The 20,744-nt window shown below is 43.1% G+C and overlaps 1 protein-coding gene across 9 annotated transcripts in view; it reads left to right on the top strand.

Moving 5' to 3' along the window:
• CHL1 (cell adhesion molecule L1 like) overlaps window positions 1-20,744 on the top strand; it is a 139,635-nt gene that overhangs the window by 74,386 nt on the left and 44,505 nt on the right. For 5 of the 9 annotated variants that reach the window (XM_056338085.1, XM_056338077.1, XM_056338082.1 and 2 more), the window contains 6 exons: window positions 4,672-4,861; window positions 6,871-6,976; window positions 8,617-8,807; window positions 17,536-17,658; window positions 18,762-18,932; window positions 20,691-20,738. In XM_056338085.1, the coding sequence (XP_056194060.1) occupies window positions 4,771-4,861; window positions 6,871-6,976; window positions 8,617-8,807; window positions 17,536-17,658; window positions 18,762-18,932; window positions 20,691-20,738 (730 nt within the window). In that variant the 5' untranslated portion in view covers window positions 4,672-4,770. Of the gene's footprint in view, window positions 1-1,778; window positions 1,941-4,671; window positions 4,862-6,870; window positions 6,977-8,616; window positions 8,808-17,535; window positions 17,659-18,761; window positions 18,933-20,690; window positions 20,739-20,744 lie in introns of all 9 variants that reach the window. The other 4 variants (XM_056338079.1, XM_056338081.1, XM_056338080.1 and 1 more) reach the window with 2 other exon arrangements.

Raw genomic sequence — 20,744 nt, 5'->3', positions numbered from 1 at the left:
CAGCCGCCAGGGCCAGGCTGAGCTGGAGCTGTGCGTGGTGCAGGGATGGAGGCAAAGGCATCACTTCTGGGCAGGGACTGATGTTCTTTGGGGATGGGGGACCTTTGCAACTGTGTCTGGGATTTTTTTTTTTCTTCTTCTGTGATTGTAACTGAGAAAGAGTGAAAGTATTTAATTAAGCTCCTGTTCTATAGAGTCACTTAACTTGTAACATACAGTATAATTAAACAACCAGATTTTTATTTCTTATACCAGGGAACAATTGTTTTTTTCCAGAGTTTTGTTCTGTTATTCTGTAATTCAGGCCACACTGAAGGTTATAATTTCTAATTACTGGTGGCTTTTATTTAACAATTCTGTAAACGTATATGTTACTGACAAATCTGATTCTAGCTAATGAAAAGGTCAGCCCAGAAATGTACCAGTATTAAGCTGTGGGAATCCAGTACTTTCACGAATATTTGGCTGTACAGGACTTACACAAGGTCCAAATCTTGTATATTTTAAGGGGGAACTGAGTAGCTGAGATTGGTGCCATATTTAGTAGTGCAGTACAATTTCTCTTGGAAGCAGTAGACCAGTAATCTGGGAATTTTGGCTGTCATCCTGCTACTATTTATGAGCAATTTTAATGTAGTAATTACATGTAGGGAAAATTGTTCACTAGGTTGATGAGATAAATGGATTTTTTTTTCTTGTTTAGTAGTCCAATGTTTGTATTACATGCTTCTGGAAGCAATGGTATACAATAAAAGAATCTTGGAACTGCATCACTCCTTAGAAATACTGATATTTTGAAAGATTTGCTCATGTAAGTTAAAGGCAGCTCATTAAATAAACAAATGAGCTGTCCTTAGAGCAATCAGTATTTACTATTAACTGAACAGCACAGTAAATAATGAATTGCAGGTAAGGAACTACAGATAAGTATTTGCAGTGAATTCAAATTACTTGACTTAAGCCTGAGGCGGAGAAAAGCTAACATAAAGATAGGAAAGGAGGGAGGAGGGGGAAAAGAAAAAGGGAGAGAAGGGATCTTATTGTAACATTTGTTGTAGCGATACATGCTCATCTGTTGTGCCGAGGAAAGGTTCTCATCAGGAATCTTCTGCCCCCCTCCCTGGTGCAAGGGGTGCTGCAGCCATCTCCCGGTGAGAACAAAGGAGGATGTGGAATTCCTGGGAGAAAACAGGGGTCCACAGCAAGCTCTGGGCCTGGTCCAGCACACTGCCTCGGAGAGCAGGGCTGGTGTTTTTACCAAGGCCCAGGGTTTTGCAAGTTGCTTGCTGGTGCTCACAGGACCCCAGGACAGAGCCGTGCTTTGGCACCGGCGAGACCGAAACCTGCCCGTAGCTGCCAAGTGCTTGCGCAGCTCCCTCATTTATTTCTCCAAATTACTTAAGCAGTTAAATTGCTCATTTTCTAGGAACTGGCACAAGATGAGAAATTTTGGTTTGGACTTTAATCATCATAAGAGTGAAAGATCGCGCTGCCTGAAGTTTGGGTAGGCGGCTGTGTTCAGTGCCGGGATGGGTGGGGGTTTGGGGCATGTCTGATATTGCTCATTTAGGAAGGGGCTGGAGGTTGTTTGGGTGCTGGCGGTGGGAGGGAATGTCAGTGATTTAATCAGGGACTCTGCAGTTTCAGCTGAGCTGTGGGCCTGAGGCTTGGTAGGACAGCTAAACACGTGACAGCCATACTAAACGCCTAACGCTTGGCAGCCCTGTCTATACATCACCTTAAATAAGGTTAATCGCTTGACGCAGGTCTCCTTGCAGGGAGGACGTATGTCTCAGCTGTCCGTCTGCTGGCGACGATCGCTGCCCAGAACAGGGCACAGAGGAACAACCGATGGAGACGTGCATTAAGTGTTAGCCTTCCCCAACAACTGCTGTCACAACCGGCACAGCCAGGATAACGCCTCCACCACTCTATTAAGGGTAATATTTATATAACTCGTGAATGGGAGGCTTGTCTTGCTGGATAGTTATCACTAGGTAAATACTTCTGCAGAGATACTATTGCTTAATTCACATCACCCCAGGACTGTACCTCGTGGAAACTGCCACAGAATAAAGTGGCAGAGGTTAAATGCAGCTGCAGGGAAATTTCCAAGCGGCCTTTGGAAGTATCCAACTGCTGTGCACAAGTCCAGCGCCATCAGTCCCCAAGTGCTCGCTGCTTCCAAATGCTGGTGCTGTCGGTCCCTGCATTAGTATTCAACACAGGGAAAAAGAGTGAGGCGCTAGACAGAACAACTAATTACAGCAGCCTGCAGAGGCAAGTCGTATCACGTGATAAAGGATATCCTTTTCATTTAGTACATTTCTTCTTTGCTCTCTGTTGCTTTATTAAAAAAAAAAAAAAGTCTGAGCTAATGGGTTTGGTTAAGGAATCAAGCTGTTTTGGTGTTTTTTCTTGATTTTAATCTGAATCTATACAATGCTTTATATCAGTCATATAAAAAGAAACTTCCTACTCCTCAGTCTGCCACCTTAGCAAGCTGCACACCTCCTGTTGTCTTAGCTCCCCTTTCTCTGGTTGGCATCCTGACACGGGCTGCTCCAGTCCCGGGAGCTGTCAGCAGATGGGGGGAGAAGAGGGCTTCGCCACCACTAATGCACCATCTGCAAGCAGCAGCACTGGTCAGATTTTGATGAGCCTAAATTGCAGCTGTGTGGCTAGAGGGTTTGCTGTCAGAGCAGCTGTGTTACTATGGATGACACAGATCTGGAGCTAAGCATCTGCCAAGACCAGGTAAGGCAGGGTAGGAGAGCCCAGTGCTGCGGTTACAGAAGTGCAGCACTCAGGTAGCTGGGGTGGCTGTGGGTCGTGGGCACCCCCCTGTGCTATGATGCCCTCCAGGTTTTATTGGTCTGGGGTTTGGAAAGGTCTCTTGCTTGCAAGTTAGAGCTAGGAGAAATAAAAATGAGGGAAGTATCGACTGCCACAAACCAGCGCTTACTGATGTTGCCCGATTCTGCCTGATTTGAACCCAGACACAGGCTGGGGGTGGCAGCTCAGCCAGCAGGTCCCTCGTCCCTGCTGGTGCCCTTCTGTGCCAGCCCCGTCTGCGGAGCAAGGCACTAAGCAGATTAGTCAGCTTCTTCCATCAGCGAGCCCTCGGTGCCCGAGATACTTACAAGACATCTGTTTTTTAGCCTCATTTCTAAACAAATGAAGCTTATGCGATTATCGAATCTGTCTCACGTCCCCTTGTCGGCCAATTTCAATCTTCACCCAGTAATTTTGGTCTCAAAGACGTTGACTTCAAGAAAGTTTTTGTGAACTAGTGACCACATGAACTGGAGACCACATGGACAGAAATTATCCTGCTAAAGACTCTGAAGAAGGGGACACAGCACAACCTGTTGCTCGTCTCCGAGAGCTGATGCAAGAGGGAGTGTGCAGGGTAAACGGGAGATCTCTGTTTTATGCCTGTGTTTTGTAGCGGTCCAGCAAACCAACCATCAGGAGAAAAACCCATGGACTGGAGCATGTGGGCTGTGTGGCTCGGCGCTGTCTCCGCTCCAGCTGCAGGCAGCTGTGCTGGGGAAGGGCGAGCATCCCCGGTGTGCTGCCCAGGTCCCACCTCCTGCCTGCCCCCACATGCCAACTGCTCTCGGTGATCCCGGGATTGCTTTTCTGATCCGTGGATTAACTGGGTGGGATGTGCAAAGATACAAGAGCTGTGTGCAAACCAGGCTTAGTCTGGAAATCCATTGCCGTGCTCATACGGCTCTGCCTGCGAGCTGGGCGCTTGAATTGGAGCTTGTGGTGCCGTGCAGGGCTGGGCTGCTGGCGGGTTTGTCTTTGCCTCCAGCACAGTAGCCTTGTCTTGAAAATTTGCTCTTGCAAAATTATCTTGACAACTGAGGGCTAAAATCTCTTGAGACTGAGGTCCCTTAAGTGCTACGTGTTAGGTGCACAGGTAGAGAGCATCTTACACCGGTTAATATTTCACTGAGGTACTGTGAATGATGCTGACAACTGAAATCCTCCGTACACCCACATTTGTAGAACTCTCTCTCCTTTACTCCTCTGTGTGTTACACTTAAGTGCTTGTTAGAGCTGAGTATGTCTCTCCTCTTGGCACCCATCTGACGTTTTTGCCTTGTAATGCAGAACCTAAGGATGTATAATGGATTGTCTAAAACCTTCTTATAGTAGTTTTGAGATTATAGAGGAAAGGCAAAGGTTTCGTGCTTTGGTCCTTATTAATGAACTGAACTAGATTGTGTCCTTTTTTAAGCATAAACAAAAGATAAAAGACATATGGGATTTACGAACAAGGTCATTAGTCTACCACATTTCTCTCATTAGGATGTTACATTACTTTCCAACTTACACAACTCTCATTAGAAAAATTTATGAACTGGAATGATTACAAATATACCATATTTTAAACTGTCCCTACTTTTAATTGCAAAACAAAAAATAATTATACTTGTGTGCTGTAATGGATTTGTACTGTTGTGCGTGTATTTTTTATCAAAAATTTAATAGAGGACCTTCCCGAATCCAGGGGGTGGGAAGAGAGGAGAGGAAATTCTACCACTTACTGCAAATTGCAGTTTAGCTGCGAATCCTGAAGTATTGCTTTAATTCAGTAACGTTGTTAAAACTAAGTTAATATTATAAGCTGATACGGCTGTTTCTTCTCCTTGCTAGACTTTCCATTTCACATCCTTACGTCTGATTTGAAGTGACGGTGAGAGGAAGCATAAGGTATCTCTCATTCTGTTTGGACTCCTTGTTTACAGAAGAGTGATGGAGATGCTATTAAGCACAAAAGGGATCACCATATGCCTGTTTTTCTTTGTATTGAGTTTGGCAGCAGCTATTGAAATACCATTATCAGGTGAGTTGTAGCTATTTACTGAACACTTTGCCGTTTTGTTTTGGTATCTTCTTTTTTTTTTTTTTTTTTTTTTTACCTTTCCCCAAACTAAAAAATTAAATCCTGCTTTACAGTTGTTCCATTTTGAATTTAATTCTGCCAGAACATGGCCTTTGGGAAATTCAGATGTGATAAAAATGTAAGCTACTGTGTATGGACTTGTTTAAGCATAGCAGTAAACTTGTCTAATAAAATATACCTGGTGTTTGTGATCCAACGTACTGCTTAGCTCTGAGGATTTGGTTTTGTCCTTCACATAAATTCCTCATTTTGCCTTTTTGCCTCTGAATCTCCCGGAAGATTGTTTGATGTACAGATACCTTACTTACTTGTCTTGCAACCTGCCATTTCGGTCTGAAAAAGGAGCAGGTGTATGTCTCAGGGCATACATTAGTCCCCAGAGAAGTATTTCCTACGCCTTGCATACCGCCCCGGGGAGCACCTCCTTTATCCCTCTCCGGCTGCGATGCATTCAAACTGCCTGTTTTACATGGTTGGTGTGGTTTCAGGACACGCGTAAAATACGGGATGAAGCTCGTGGGGGACAATGCAATGAAAGCCAGTGGACCCCACTGTCTGGAGTACAGCCCAGACCTCCCAGGCTTTGGGTTTTTTTCCAATGTAAATGGATCAGGAGGGTTGCAAACTACAGGTTGCTTTTTGGGGGGCAGGAAACCACAACAAAGCAAAATGCAGCAATATTTGGGTTTTAAGAATGACAGTGGGGGAAAACAAATAAATAACCCTCAGGAAAAAGAAATGTAGGTTCTTTGCAGGGCTTTGGGTGCTGTAGCCTCAGAGTAGGACACGGGCCAGTTTCAGGGCATCAAGCGGACCTGCCATGAGCTGTTAGCACTCTGGGGGTCTGCCAGTAGCCCTGGCTGCAAAGGAGAAGGCAACCAAGCAGGTTTCCAGGGTATTTTTCTAAAGCTATCCAAACTTGTTTAACAGCATTTGGAAGCAGAAGGTTTTTCTGGAGGAAGGTACCGCAGTGGCTCCTTGTGTTTAAATAAAGCACAAGGGGAGCTGTGACTGTGAAGCGTGGGGCAAAGTGTCTGGGCATCCACTGCTTTTATATACCTACACAGGGGAGCCACCTAGCCCTTAATTTGCTTTAATGAAGCGTTTTATATTTTAATAAAAAGGAATCATGTCTGATCAGTGAAGCTGGTGGGCTTCGAAGTGTTCAGCTTTGAGACCACATGGTATGGCAAGACACCACGTTTTGCTCCAGCTTTGAGTTTCCTGGTCTTGAAAGAGAAACCAAAGAGCAGATGAATTTTCTTCCTGGCTGTTTATACGGATGTGGTGATCCTGTTATCGCCAGCTCCACCGCAGGAGGCATTTACCCTTGTGTGGCTCTGTTACACAGACATTCACAACACTGTAATGCCCTTTGAAAAAATAGTGAAATATCATTGTGTGGCCATGTGACTGGAAACAGCTCTTCCCCCACTGCACCCCGGAGGGGGACTTCAGCCATCTTTGCAGTCGATGGATTTCCTGGCAATTCTATCGAGGATGGAGAAAGCAGATTGCTTCTTCATGTGTGTATAGCTGTGCCTGGATTAAAAAGCTGGTTATTGACCACCACTGAATAGATTCCCCGGCCCACACACCCACACGTTGGCTTTGGCTTTAGCTTTAGCATGGCTGCAGCCCTCCCGTGCCCTGGGTGGGTTGGCCATGCGTGGACTCGCGTGCAGGCGATGCCTGTGGGCGGCTGGCAGAGCGCGGTGCATGTTGCCGAGCTGTCCCCTGCCTGCTGAGGCCATGGCATTGGTCACTTGGGGGAGCAGAGAGCAGTGCCGATGCCAGGAAGATGATGATTGTCATCCTTTGGGGTTTCTGTTTGAGCAGCCGTTTGCAGGAGTTTGGCAATCCTGACATTGTCCCTTTCCAAGAAAGGGCCTGAGCAGAGCGCGGTTTGGCTGGGATGGTGCTGTAACCCGGTACCTCTTTGTGTTCAGTTGCACAGCTTCCAACAATCACGGAGCAGTCTCACACCCAGGTTGCCTACCCTTTTGATGAGGACTTCACAATTAAATGTGAAGCTAGAGGAAACCCACAGCCCACGTGAGTACTGCTTTCACCTGTAGAACCAAGCAGCAATTAATTTCGATTTTAACCTTTGCCAAACATTGTTCTGGTTTTGAAGAGGGGAGGAAGAGCTGAGGTGCAGTGACCTGCTCATCATCGTGAGGCGACAATAAGGTTTGCATTTCCATTGAGGTCATTCAGCTTTTGTTGCTCCTTCTCTTCTGCTTGCTCTGGGAATTGACAGCAGCATGCCTTTTTCTTGTCAGGAGATGTTTTGTTTCTCTACCATGTGCTACGTTCACCCCGTGATTTAAAAAGGCTTGCCTGGGCTGTGCTGCAAAAGATAGGAGGTGTGTAAGGGTAGTCAAAGGGTCCCAGCTGCCCTTCTGCCTTTTCCGCAGCAACCCTAAAACCACCAACCCAGTGAAACCGTGTATTCAGAGATCACATTTGCATTTTATCAGATGCCTTGTCTGTACCTAACATCATCATGTCTGTGGTGGTTTCAGATATACACATAAGGAGTTACTCAAATAAATAGCCAAAGCTTTATGTGTTTTACACCACTGTAAAAAGGAAAAAGATTTGTAATGAAAATGTGATTAACAAAAATGTAATAATAACATAGTAAAAGCTCCTCCTGAGACTTTGGCACTGGCTGATGTATGGGCTAAATTAATAGCTAGTTTGCATGTCATTTTTACACTTTAATCCTTCCCTTCTTTCTCTGTGACATAATTTAAACTTGCTTTAAAAAGGCAGTTGTTACTTTATATCAAGATGATTTTATCATTTTAATTGAGCTCTGAACAGAGATTTGTAGCATAGTAACAAACTCCTTTGTTTCACTGTTTCTCAGTGGATCAATGAGAAGTTTTCTGGTATATTTAAATGTGGTAGTGCTGATTAGGCGGTGGGAACCTGTGTTCCCCTCCATACTGTAACAAGGCAGTTTTGCCAATACTAGTGAGGTGCTAAAAAATAAGTTTCTGTTGACATTAATGTATTCTCTTAAAACACTGCAAAATGTTGAAAAAGGTACGTCTTCCACTAAATGCATGTTATACTGTAATTTCCAACAGTCTTGGGTTTTGGATCAGTTTAGCCCAATCTCAGTCCATCTGAGACTTCCAGATAGATAAACTATGACCAGTACTTCAGCATTCATCGGAATCACACCCCGGTAGCATCAAAGCTACAAGTGATTCTATGTCAAGACCAGGAGAAACTCAGTGGAGTCATCTCAGTTTGCACCGGGTTGAGCCGTGGTGTCTGCTGTAGATGGTGGAAAGAGCTCCTGTCAGTTCTTGCCGGTAGAAGTACCAACTCTCCTACAGAAGGAGCTTTTTTTGCAAACCTTTACTTCCTTTCACTGCGTGGCTCTTGCTTTCACAGACAGTCTCTCTCGTTTATTGCCCTTGCCTTAAGCTTTGTATTCTGATCTCATGTCACAGTCAGTTATCCAAATGTAAAGTGTCCGATAGGAGAGACATGCCCAGTAGCTACACAAGTTATAGGAGCACAGTGGTCATTTTATCACTCAACTCTCTCCTTTGACATCAATTTTTCCCTTTCATTTTAGTAGTACACTATTGGACCCAATTTACCACTAGTTTTGTACCACAGTGTGCTCTGTTCTGTGACCTGTCCTTTGTAACACCTGTATTATTTTTCAGCTTTAACTGGACAAAGGATGGAAAACCGTTCGATTTATTATCTGACCCGAGGATAGTTGCATCTAACAACTCTGGAACATTTGTGATTCAAAACCGTGGAATCATCACCAGTTTTCAAGGGAAATACCGTTGCTTTGCATCCAATGTACTGGGAACTGCCATGTCAGAAGAAATTGAGCTAATTGTTCCAAGTAAGGGCTTTTACTTTGCTTTGGTTGGTTTGGATTTTTTAATACAAAAACTGTGTTTCCTCAAATTAAATGGGAAAGAACTAGTTTCTGGGCTGGTGTATGGTAAAACACACACAGTTTGTTATTCAGTGACTGTTGGAAGGAAACAGTCTGTGTGCTCCCTGGCATTATGTTATTTTGTTCCTGGTTTTGAGGGCAGAAACCAAATCTGAATGCAGGATTTCAGACAGAACCACTGGATTATCAACGCCTTACAGGTTTCCAAGCGCTGATACTGACACTCCTTCACCAACTCTAATTAATACAAGTCAATTGGGTAGATTATGTATATGTTTTCCCAGAAACATTAGTTTGGAAAACATTTATTTACTTTTCCTTGCTGAGAATCGTCTATCCCACTTTGCCTCTAGAGGGTGGGTTAGTGGGTAAATTAGTATAAGTTTTTTAATAGCCATCTCAGGAGAGCTGAATGTTCAATGACAGAAAATTATTATTTGCTTTGATTTACTATTTAAATGCCTTTATAAAGCACTTGCTTTGCCTTTGCCCTAAAACCCATAAGAATTCTTTTCTGATTCATATTTGTTTAGAGACACTATTTGCTCTTGTGATGCTTCCACTTCTAATTCTTTTCTCTTTCTGTAAAGGAGAAAGCATAAATATTGATGAGAGTTGCAGTCTGGTAAATTCTTTACTTAATCTGAGCAGAGACAATTTGTTTGTGAGCTGATGCCAGCACATCTTGACAATACAGAAATTAAAATATTTGAAGAGAGAAAACAAATAGCAGAAAAAATGGCAGAGTAGCTGTCTTAACAGCAGTACAGTTATTGAAAGGTATTAGCTGTTCATGAAAGGTAGCAATGATGGCATAGATCGTGAAATAATGTTAGAAATATATTAAAAATGTAGTGGGTAATAAAGGAATAGGAAGAAAACAAAATTGGTTTGAGTCAGGTCACTTTGGGGAAGTGATGTAAAAGACACTTGTGAGTTTGGGGGGTCTCCGGAGTTAAATTTAGTGATCTGTCTAATATTGGAGAAGTCTATTTGATAAAGGATTAGGAATTATGTGATGCTTTCGCTTTCCAAACATTTATTGGAAAGCAAATGCTGTTAAGTATCATAAGACTGTAATATTTCAGCTTGGCAGCCGTGACTGAGTGCCCAGAAATTGGGAGGACAATCTGGTCTACATCTCAGAGCAAGGAACATGAAATCAGAAGCTGTGGGGAAGGACAGAAGAAATAGCAGTTTATTACTGCAAAATAGAAACCGATGCAGATGGTTGAAAGCTGAAGGGGAAGTGATCCAGTCAACTGCGCGTTCGTTAGGCTGATATCAGTAGCATTCAGGGTTTGGTATAAATACTTATGGGGAGAATATTAAAGGCATAGAATGGAATGAGAAACGAGCTCAAAAACATAGTAGTGACAGTGACTGATCCTAGAAACTTGCCCTTCCATCCTTAGCACAGAGGGAGGGCAGAGGGGGAAATGGGTGATTTCAAGGACCAGGTTTATAGGAGTGGGATGAAACTTACTGGTACCCAGTTCAAGGTCTTGATTAGGACAGCATTGATACAACTGGCTTTGTACTAACGCATTTAGGCACTTGTAGTTTGGAAGTAACATGGGAAGGCGAACACACAATTGGTCTTAAATTCAGGATCAAAATGTATGAAATTAGAAGAGAAAAACTTGAAACAGAACCTTCCTAGCATGAGTAGGAAGGACGAGGAACTTCCCTGGCTCCACCACAGAGCAGGATGAGAAAGTGAAGCAGACTGTGTGGTGTAGTTGGGTGGCATAGAAGAAGCAGAGAATCAGCAGTGCAGTGGAATTATTTTTCAGACTAGATCCTGCATTCCCAGGTTCCTACAATATTTTGGTGTTAGGAGATCTGAAAGCACTTGCCCATGTGGAATTGGTACGTCCACGTGACAGAGGGTGTCTCCACAGTCTTCTCAGCCTTTGCAGTGACAGGAGATGGCTACCTACAACACCTACTTCTAACAAGTCAACACGGATGAAATGGGCTGTGAGAAACATGCATAATCATTTTTGTCATGTGTTCTCCATAGGAAATAATCCTGAGGAGCATTGTAGACATAGCAGGGGGTGGGAGAGTCGTGGTGCTGTGGTCACGTTGAAAACAAGACACATTGCAGGGGCTGGGAGAGGGCTCCTAAGGATGCTATCTGAATGTATTTTTAGGAGTGCTCCTCATGAAAGACATGATTTATTTTTCTTCCGGACAGTTTTATGTTGGGTTTTTTTTTTTTTTCCCCCCTTGGGAAATTCATTTAATGTTGCACTGTATTACATAGTATTCTCTAATGCAGAAGCTTTGCGTTTGATGAAGAATTACCAAGATTACAGCTATTGCTGTATGGTTTAGTCTCTACTAACTTGCAGTTGCTTTAGGAGAATAGCATTCCTGAGCAGAGGAGAGCTGCACAAAGTTTTAGGACAGTGAGTTGAAGTTTATTGAACTAATGATGTAAGTTGGCTCCACAGGTAGGACAGTGCTGCTGATGTCAACGGGAGTTTCAGGCGGGAACAGGAGAGTGACGCAGTTACTCAGAGCTTTAGACAGGACATAATTATTCATTTTGGATTCTGGCCAGGGCAGTGGGGGTTAATACGATTTCTCTTAAGCAAAATGGCTCAGACTCATTAATTTTCAGAGGAGTCAAGACCTCAGTGTGATGTTTCAGTGAAAGTATGTCACCTCCAGCAGCAGAATGTTCTGATACTCCATTGCTACTGAACTAAAGAAATTGCTTAAAAATGTAAAACCAGGATGAGTTGATGTCTGTGTCTGGGATTATTGAATCTGTACTCAGAGCAGATATTTTTTGCTTTTAAAGAAAAATAGTCTATACTAGCTTGACTAGATATTAAATATACTAGGGGTAGTTAGCAACAAATTAATAGAGAAGTTGCAAACATGGTTGATATCAGATATGAGAGAAATTTCAGTGCTAATACATGCAAAGTCCTAAATCCAGAAAATAAGTAAATGGTACAGATAATACATTAGAGGGATTTACCAAACTCACACAACCTTTTAAAGCACATTTACTTTTATTCACACTCTTCTGCCATCAAGTTTTTCACTTAATGGGGCAATGTAGATGCTGCAAATTCAATCAGGATTCAGAGAGACACCTTTGGTTTTCTAAAGTGCTGGATAGTCTACAACTGTGGTCAAGTGAAAGAGAGCTGCTGGTGCACAGATCCGATGTAAATTAGGCAGTCACTGACACAGAAGAGTTTGGGATGAATTACCTCTATTCACCCACAGGTTTTGAAGCAGAGACTGGTACATGTGAGATCACTACATGCATTCATGATAATGATGCAGAGGTGGTAGTGCTTTGCCAGCTGTATTCAAGTAAAATGTAAGCTACTTGGCAAGTCACTATGCCAATGAAGTGAAGAAAAACCTAGCAAGTCAGACTAGGCCAGTTTTTTTCATAAATTACATTTACACTGAGTAGTAGAATACTGGGTCTGTAAGGTTGCTGCTGAAAAGGAGAACAAAAGATTGTTTACTCACAGTAGTCGTTCCAGGAAAGCAATAGAAATGTCAGCAGAAATGATCATTAAATCTCACATACATAATGAAAATGCCACACCTCCCCTATATATGATGACATTAAGGAGAGTGGGGAAGAATGGGGTCCGTGGATCTCTTATATGTTTCCATGGTTTACAAAGTCCAGATTGTTACAAGATACATGCAGCATGAAAATGAATTTAAATGGTGAGAACACAGACTTCAGCTACCCTCCTCCTGTATTTAGGGAATCTGTTGCTTGAATTACTGAGTAGGACCAATGCCAGAGGAAGGAGAGAAGTAGTACAGTTTAGACTTCTTTAATTAACTGTAGTGTAAAAGACTGCATTAAGATTTATGCTCGTATTTCCAAAGCTGCTGCTCCAAAAGACTGAAGATTTGAGGATGGAACATAGCCTAAACATAAAACTGTCCAGCGCTATGCCAATGATGTTAGTTCTAGAATTCCCAAAGAAAGCAAAACATGTGTTAATATTTAAAAAAAAAAAAAGCCAAAAAACCCCCAACAGATCTGAATATTGTGAAATCATTGAAATCGTTAAGAGACATTGTGCTAATACTACAATAGTAGGTCTCAGTAACACGCTTTGTGAACGTGTTCAGTCTTCCCTTTATGGAAGAGGAAACACAAGAGAGGAACTCAGGGAGACTTTGCAGACAATGGGAATTACGTTTAAACCTCTTGCCTCCTAAACCAGTGTCCCAAACCTTTGACAGCTTTTCTGGCCATCTGCATTGTTGGGATCACTCTGATTGTTGCCAGCAACCATTGTTTTGGAAAAGGCGATACAGAGATCTATACAGAAAATAAGACCATCACTTTATTCCATCCACCCATCCATTCCATCCATCCATCCATCATAAAAGCTTCTCCGAGAGAGTGGACTGACAGCCACAGTCTTCCTGACAGCTAGACTTTCCTAACTTTTTCAATTTAATGCAGCAATTAAAAAAATCCATAAATAAGAAGGATCATATCTCATAAACAGTTCAAAGGCTGCAATGAAAATTACAGATTTAACTACTGCTTATGCTACATGGATCAGAATATCAATTGATGCACTGAGATGAGTACTGGAAGCTGCCGCAACTGCATTCAGTACAACTTATGTGGTCAGTGGCTGCAAGTCACGTTTAAGATACTTTGATATGATGTGTTGAATACACAAGATATAGACGTGTATTACAAATCAGTCAGCTAGTAATTAAGGTGTCTGAGGAGCTGGGAATTTCTAGGATATGGACATTTATTGACTATTCCCACTTACCCTCGCTCTTACATCCTTTAAGGATTTATTTGCATAGAAGAATGTAAAAAATATCCATGGTGGGTCAGGCTAAGTGTCCATCTAGCCCAGGACACATCTCCAGCAGAATCTGCAGAGAAGGTTATAAAAACAGACCTGGTGTATGTTTTCCAACAAGAGTTTCCCAAAATATTTCCTACTTGCTGATTTGCCATGAGTTGGCTCCCATTTTACACCAGATACCGGTAGAAACCAGACACAGGGTTCTCAAGGACTTCTGCAGTTACCTGGAGAAACCCTTTTCCTGCAGTTAAATTTCTCAACGCTTCACCCAGAAACGTGTGAAATAGCCGTTTGGATGGGCTCCATTCTCATAGAAACTGGTATAATTTGCCACACTGGATACAGTCACAGTTGTGTGGAGTCACCGTAGCCAGCAGCAGGGCAAAAACTGAGCTGCAGGACGAAGTGTGCCGGTCGGTACCTGTCAGCCCTGCTGGGGACCGCAGCACCCCAACTTGTTGTCGTATTTCTGAATCCATACTGCTCAACTCAATTTTAGATTTGATATTGCAATGTACTAATCTCCCTCCTGTTTGCTTTTTGTTGAGACGCTGCATTTTCTGAACAGCTCAGAAGGAGGAGGGGGTGCCCCAGGCTCCTTCCTGAAATTTCTCTCGGCCAACCTAATTTGCCAGTGGTATTTCAGCCTAATCCGAAGCACAGTTCACTCACTGAACTTTGAGTCACCCCAGGGATTAAACAGAGCCTGGTTCCTTGCACAAATGACTCTGGACACTGATAATCTTCCATTTCCAGGGTTTACACGCTGGTAAAGCACTGAAATTCTGGGGCTGGAGTGTGGTACAGCCTTCACGGTGCAGCCGTGTCAGGAAGTAATACTTGGGCAGCGAAGCCCTTCCCAAGAGTGTTTTGAGAGCTTTACGTGTCACAGTGGGCTTTTAGAAGATGTCTCCGTAACAGAAGTCAGGTGTGCAGTTTTTCATCTTCCCTATGGCAGTTTCATCCATGCCACTTGATTGCTTGTGTCATGAGAGCCATCCTGCTGGCAGTTCAGCGAGCCTTTGTCGGAGTCATTAAATAATGTTGTTCTCCCCTGTGTTATGGATATGTGAGAGGTAGCACTTGGAGCTATGCTGGATCCTCTGTCCTCTCTCATTATATCCGTGTGTGGGGAATTGCATGAAAGATTGACGTGACAGTTTTAATGGTATCGCTGCAAAGAGATCAATTGGCTGTAAATTTTACAGTGTCCATGTGCTGCATTGATAACTCCATACAGTATTAAACACTTTCATGGCACAATTAATCTTGTATGATACTTTCGAGCTTAATTCAACTGTGATAGTTTCTGTGATCAGCCACAAATCAGTAGTGATTGATTCTGGAATATCCACTAATTAAAACAGAGGAACACTGGGAAAACAAATAGAAATTCTGGCTACATATACATACTGAAGACTAATGCGCAAGAGCCAAAGCCTAATGTAGGAGTAGTTTCTTGGTTCTAATAAATCTCCTCATGCAGAATTCAGTGCAGTTCTTTTTCTAGCCTTTGAGACTGATGGGACCCCAGCAAGGAGATACACTTGTCGGAAGGTTGGGCTCAGGAATTTATCACAAAAGTTGAGTTTTCCTCTCTTGCAAAACTTCAAGGGTTCAAAACGCTCAAAGTCATGCACTGAAGGGGAAAAATCAACGTTTTCCAATGTCTTTCACAATGAACTAAGCAAAACAAAGCAGCGTGGGAGCACCTGGGGGGGTTCAAGTGTTTGTTGGAGGGGGGGAACGGTTGGGTTCAGGTCACTACTTCCCCCAGTGAGACCCCGAGGGGACATCTGGGCCCGCGCTGGGACGAGTGTCTGTGCTGCAGCTGATGGCACTGAGACCATGATTTTTCACTGTCTCCTGGTGGGACTTGCTATATTTCTGTACAGTTCTGTAATTATTCGCTACAGAAATTGATTGAGAAGACCAGTGGTTATGGCACCCGCCTGGGATATGGGAGACCCAGATATAGTTGTGCCAAATGAGGCAAAAAATTGGTTTGAACAAGAGTTTCCAATGTCCTAGAGGAATGATCTAAATATTAGTCTGTTTGCTGGTTTCTTTGGTTTAGTCGGAAATCCCTTATCCCTCGCCTGATCCAGCTCTCTTAAAGTTTTGGGGCGAGTGATGTACTTTTGGGAATAAGTAAGCTTAAGATCAAGGAATTGGCTTTGTCCTGCTAGGAAATGTTCCATCTCTCTAGAAGTCAGCAGATATATTTTCCAGGGCTTGGAGACTACAGGTTATTGAACATACTGGGTTTGAATATGTAGTTGCCTTTGTTATCTGAAATGTCACCTACCGAGTGAGCGATTCTTATTAGCTCCATTTTGCCTCTCCTAAGAATTCATAATGTATTAATAATCCTCCTGGAGATAAAATCTATGCACAGTCTGCATTCAGGCAATCGGCATTGTAGTGGTTGTTTCTTTTTATGTTTACTAACCCTACAATGTGTGAAGTCTGCTCGGAGTCCTGGCCCTGCGTTTCTCACCTCCTCCTTTGGCCCGACTCCTGCAGCGTGACGCTGCAGATACTCTGCGGAGCTGCTGGACCACTGATGTTTCAGTTTACTATCAGAGCTCCCTGTCATGACTTGAACACCAGGATGGCAATATTTGCTGTGCCAGTTTGACTGCACAGCCAGGACGCTTTCACTTATTTGCGTTTAATTGCTGTTAAATGTGCTGTTGCCTGAACTGAAACTTTTGCTAGTTTGAACTTGCCTGAAATGAAAGCAGATGACATCAACCCTGAAACTCTCTTAGCTAAAGTCGTTTAAGGAGTGGTTATGTTTTGCAGACTCAATTCTTTGCAATAATCTCTGAGCTGCAGGCTCCCAGTGCTTGCTTTGGCGTGGGCTCTAGCCTAGCACCGCTTCCCCTTTCTTGGATATGCTCTGGTTGCATTTTGGGCTGCCGAGACTGGCCAGGTTGCTGAGGTTTGCCAAGCGTGGTTCAGGCTTTGAACAGTCTGCTGGCATCAGTGCTGCTGCTCTGGGTGATTAAACAAGTCCTTGATCCATTAATTATTTAACCTATATTTATGCCCAAATAGTGCAGCCCTTGTGCACCCCTGCGTGTTCTTCTGTGCAAAGCCTGTCTCTGCATCCCAGAGGACCAGCTTGCTGAGGAGTTCTGTGGGTCTGCGCAGCAGGTTTTACACCTGAGGGGCTGAGGAGGCAATATGGTCTCCAAGCCGCACTTCTGCTTCATCTGATTCTAGAGGCGGATAAGAATTGGGACGACTCCAGGCACAGGGCAGAATAGCTGCCTGATGTCTGTCCCCACCTGCATTGACTTGCAGTGGCTTCTTGGGAATCGCTTTTTAGCTAAGACTTCCCAGCACATCCTGCACTCCCAGACTGGTCTCTGATCTCCTGGGAACAGCCTGCGACCCATCAGCCCACAGTCCTTTACACCAGTCTTGGCCTCAGGCTGCGATTCCGTGTGCCTTTGAGACGTCCCTTCCACACCATACACACAACGGAGCTATAGAAAGCATTTGAAAATAAATGCATTAAAATAAAGCCTAAGTGAAGCTCATGGACATCACAGACAAGGGTTAAACATCACCATCCGGTTCAGTACTAGGTTTCAATACTACAGTCTGTGTGCTGTATGAATGAGGAATGCAGCAGAGGTTTCTTACGCTTAGTAAAATGCATCATTACTTTGTATCACTTTGTAAATAATGGTAGTAACTGGAGGCAGAGAATGCAAAGGCTGACGTTAAGGTCAGTATTTATTAATAAGTATATTAAGGGGGAAGCAAAGGGCAAAATTTTAAAAGGTAATGATAAAAGAGGAACTTCTTTGCTTTTTTAGGTGTACCAAAATTCCCCAAAGAAAAAATCGAGCCTCTTGATGTGGAGCATGGTGATTCTGTGATTTTGCACTGTAACCCCCCAAAAGGCATCCCGCCTTTGCATATCTATTGGATGAATATCGGTAAGTAAACAATTCTTACACAATTCATATGCAGAGACTCAAAACATTTGTCTTCCAGAGCAGTTTCATTATGGATTCATAATTGATGGGAATGGTAATTGTGCAAGTGCTTAGGAAAAAGATCTGGGTATTGAAAAACAAAATTGAAAAATTGAGACTGCAGGTATGTTTTTACATAGCATAAATTGTAGAGTGCATTGACACAATATATTATTAAATATGAGATATTAGAAAGCTTATGTATTGGTAAGTGAGTCTACCAGTAATGAGAACTACTGCATTTACAGGAGGGAGGATAAAATATGTCAATATATTATTTCTATCATTTCTGTTTTCCTTTCTTCATAAACTAATAGTTGATTTACGATGCTAAGAAAAAAATATCTGTCAGGTATGGATAATGAGTTCCTTGTGGGTTTCTGTTGTGTTATTCTTCAGCATTGGTGTTCTGCAGGAATGTCTGGCTCTTGTGAAGCAGAGTAACTCGGATTGCCTCCGTGCCACGCGGGGTTTGTTGCTGATGCTGACCGAGTACTTGCAGAGACAGGGTGCCAGACTACACCTCTGATCTCACATGGCAGCCTCTCTACTCCTGACATACGTATTTAGCACAGACCTGCATTTGGCTGGGTCAACAATGAGACAGTGCAGCAGCCTGGGTTCGTACTAACACTGCTCTGCTGTAAATCTGTAGTTACAGAAGAGCAAAGCACTTGGCAGCCCAGCTGTGGGGGGGCATCTCTAAATGGGGACAGCGTGTCACCATTACAGGCCTTTGTATCGGAGAGAGGTGCTGGAAATGTCATTTCACCTGAGCAGGAGCTTTGTACTGAGTATTTTTTTTATCATCAGTTTTTCATTAACCATTATTTTCCACATATTTTATATGTAAATATATATATTGTTATAGAAAAATAATTCCGTTATGGTTTGTATGTTGAATATTGGTAAATAACCCATGGGCTGTGCTGAGTCTTCTCCCTCTCTCGCCTCAAAGTTACATCCTGTATCTGGAAGCAAGTGTATGGCAGGAGAGCATTAGTAGTCGCATTGGTGAGCCAGCTCAGTATCATTACCATATCATAATTATTTTTTCTTGCTAGATTTGCAGCACATTCCGCAAGATGAAAGGGTCTCCATGAGCCTTAAGGGAGATCTCTACTTCGCAAATGTGGAAGAAAATGACAGTCGGAGTGATTATTGCTGCTTTGCAGCATTTCCAAGGCTGAGGACAATTGTACAGAAAATGCCAATGACGCTGAAGGTTTCCCGCTGTAAGTCTGTGGCTGAGCAGTTGCTTGATTTCTGTTGTTTTTTCCTTTTTAACTCCCCAGGCATCAGCGAATGCAGATGTGTGGTCCTGTGTCTCTGATGCGATTCTCTCTGAAGAAAATGCATGTTACTGTGCTTATGCCTGCGTTATTAACCTTACTCTAAGAGCTGAATTCAACTGATAAAAGCTGTTTGCAGCTGTCGGGTCCCAGAAGTTCCCTGGTCTTCCTGCTGTTCTCCCCCCAGTGAAAGCCAACAATGCACTGGGGAGATCCGCTTCTCTTGCAGGTTACCGATAGATGGGGCTTCACCGGGTCTGGAGGACCTGGATGGCCACCTCCTCCCTGGGCACAGCCCTGGTTTGATCGAGGTGCAGAACATGGTTGGGAAATATGGTGCTTTCCAGGTCTCTGCAGGATGCCTGGAGCATCAGTAGCGACATGAGGCATTTTCCATTTCCTTAATGAAATGTTGTGTAGGGAACATCAGTTTTTATTTACTTATTTAATTTAACATTGTTATGTTCCTGTAGTCTCCAAGGATCTTATACAAAAGATGGTTGCAGGTACTTTCCCTGCCCCTAAGTCTCACCGGGGCTGTGGGGTTTGCTGTCCTATCGTCGTTTGTCCAGGGTACCGTCTGTGGTATCAAACTGCTAATTCAAGCTGCATGAAGCCACTAAATATATGGGATGTACAACTATCAGTCTTAGAAATGGAGGAAAAGAATAAAAATACCCAGGGGAAAAAAAAAAAAAAAAAACAACACAAAACCCCATCCTTTTAGGGCACACTCAGCTGCATGAAACCAGCAAAGCCCAGCAGAAGCCAGTGGAATGAAGGCAGCTGGTACCAGCTGGAGATCCATCGTGCTTTGCCTGAATCTCTTCGGGCTGTAATAGTTTCTGGTGTGACTTGTGCCCCTCGCTGAGACTGCCTGCTCCCTTCATATCACTCTTTTGTGTCACTAACACTTCTGACCTTTTGGGGTTCTGCAGCCCAGAAAGCCAAGGAGATTTTTCTTTGTGAACGAAAGCCTGATATTTAATACATGATTGTGAGAGTCTTCTTGTTGGTGTAAAAGGATAAAGGTTTAATGATGGCTTTCAATATCTTGATACTTGCTTAAACTGTATCTTGCGATAACAATGGTGAGAAAAATACCAAAATGGAATGCTGCTGCCTTGTGGCTTTCCCGATGGGTCCAGCCCCACAGGCAGTCACACAGGGACTGCAGGAGTGAGGTGGGGATGGGCTGTGGGGCTTCTGATAGCCCTGGCGGTGGCCCAGCACCGCACTTCAGCACCTGCACCTTCCCATCGCAGCCACCAGTCTGAGTGCAGGCAAAGCAGTGCCTTTAGTACAGGTACTGTATAAAATACATATATATATATATAAAAAAAAAAAAGTTGAGCAATAAGAAAAAGGATGCTGGATATATTATTTCATCAAATCTCTTCACAGTGGATGCTTAGGCCCAAGTGATTTTGTTATTGTACCAGCTATCTAGGATGAAATGATGGTTGTATTACCCATGGAGTATTTTACTGAATAATATGTATCTTTGAAGAGTTTTCTTTGTATTTTCAGAAATGTGTTGGTCATCTATTGCTTTGCTTTATATTTTTTCCTCGTTTCTTTCTTTTATGCCAGATATTGGGGAGGGGGGGGCATGTTTTTGTTTTGGTTGATTTATTATTTCTTTTGATTCTATATCGATTATGCATGTTTGTGTTTGGTTGTCACTTTTATTTATTTCAGTTAAGCATGCTAATGACTCAGGCTCACCTAACGCTGCAGTTACTAAGGGTGAGT

The sequence above is a fragment of the Falco biarmicus genome, chromosome 4, assembly GCF_023638135.1.
Source record: "Falco biarmicus isolate bFalBia1 chromosome 4, bFalBia1.pri, whole genome shotgun sequence".
Lineage (NCBI taxonomy): Eukaryota > Metazoa > Chordata > Aves > Falconiformes > Falconidae > Falco > Falco biarmicus.
This window is presented reverse-complemented; position numbering and strand designations above follow the sequence as displayed.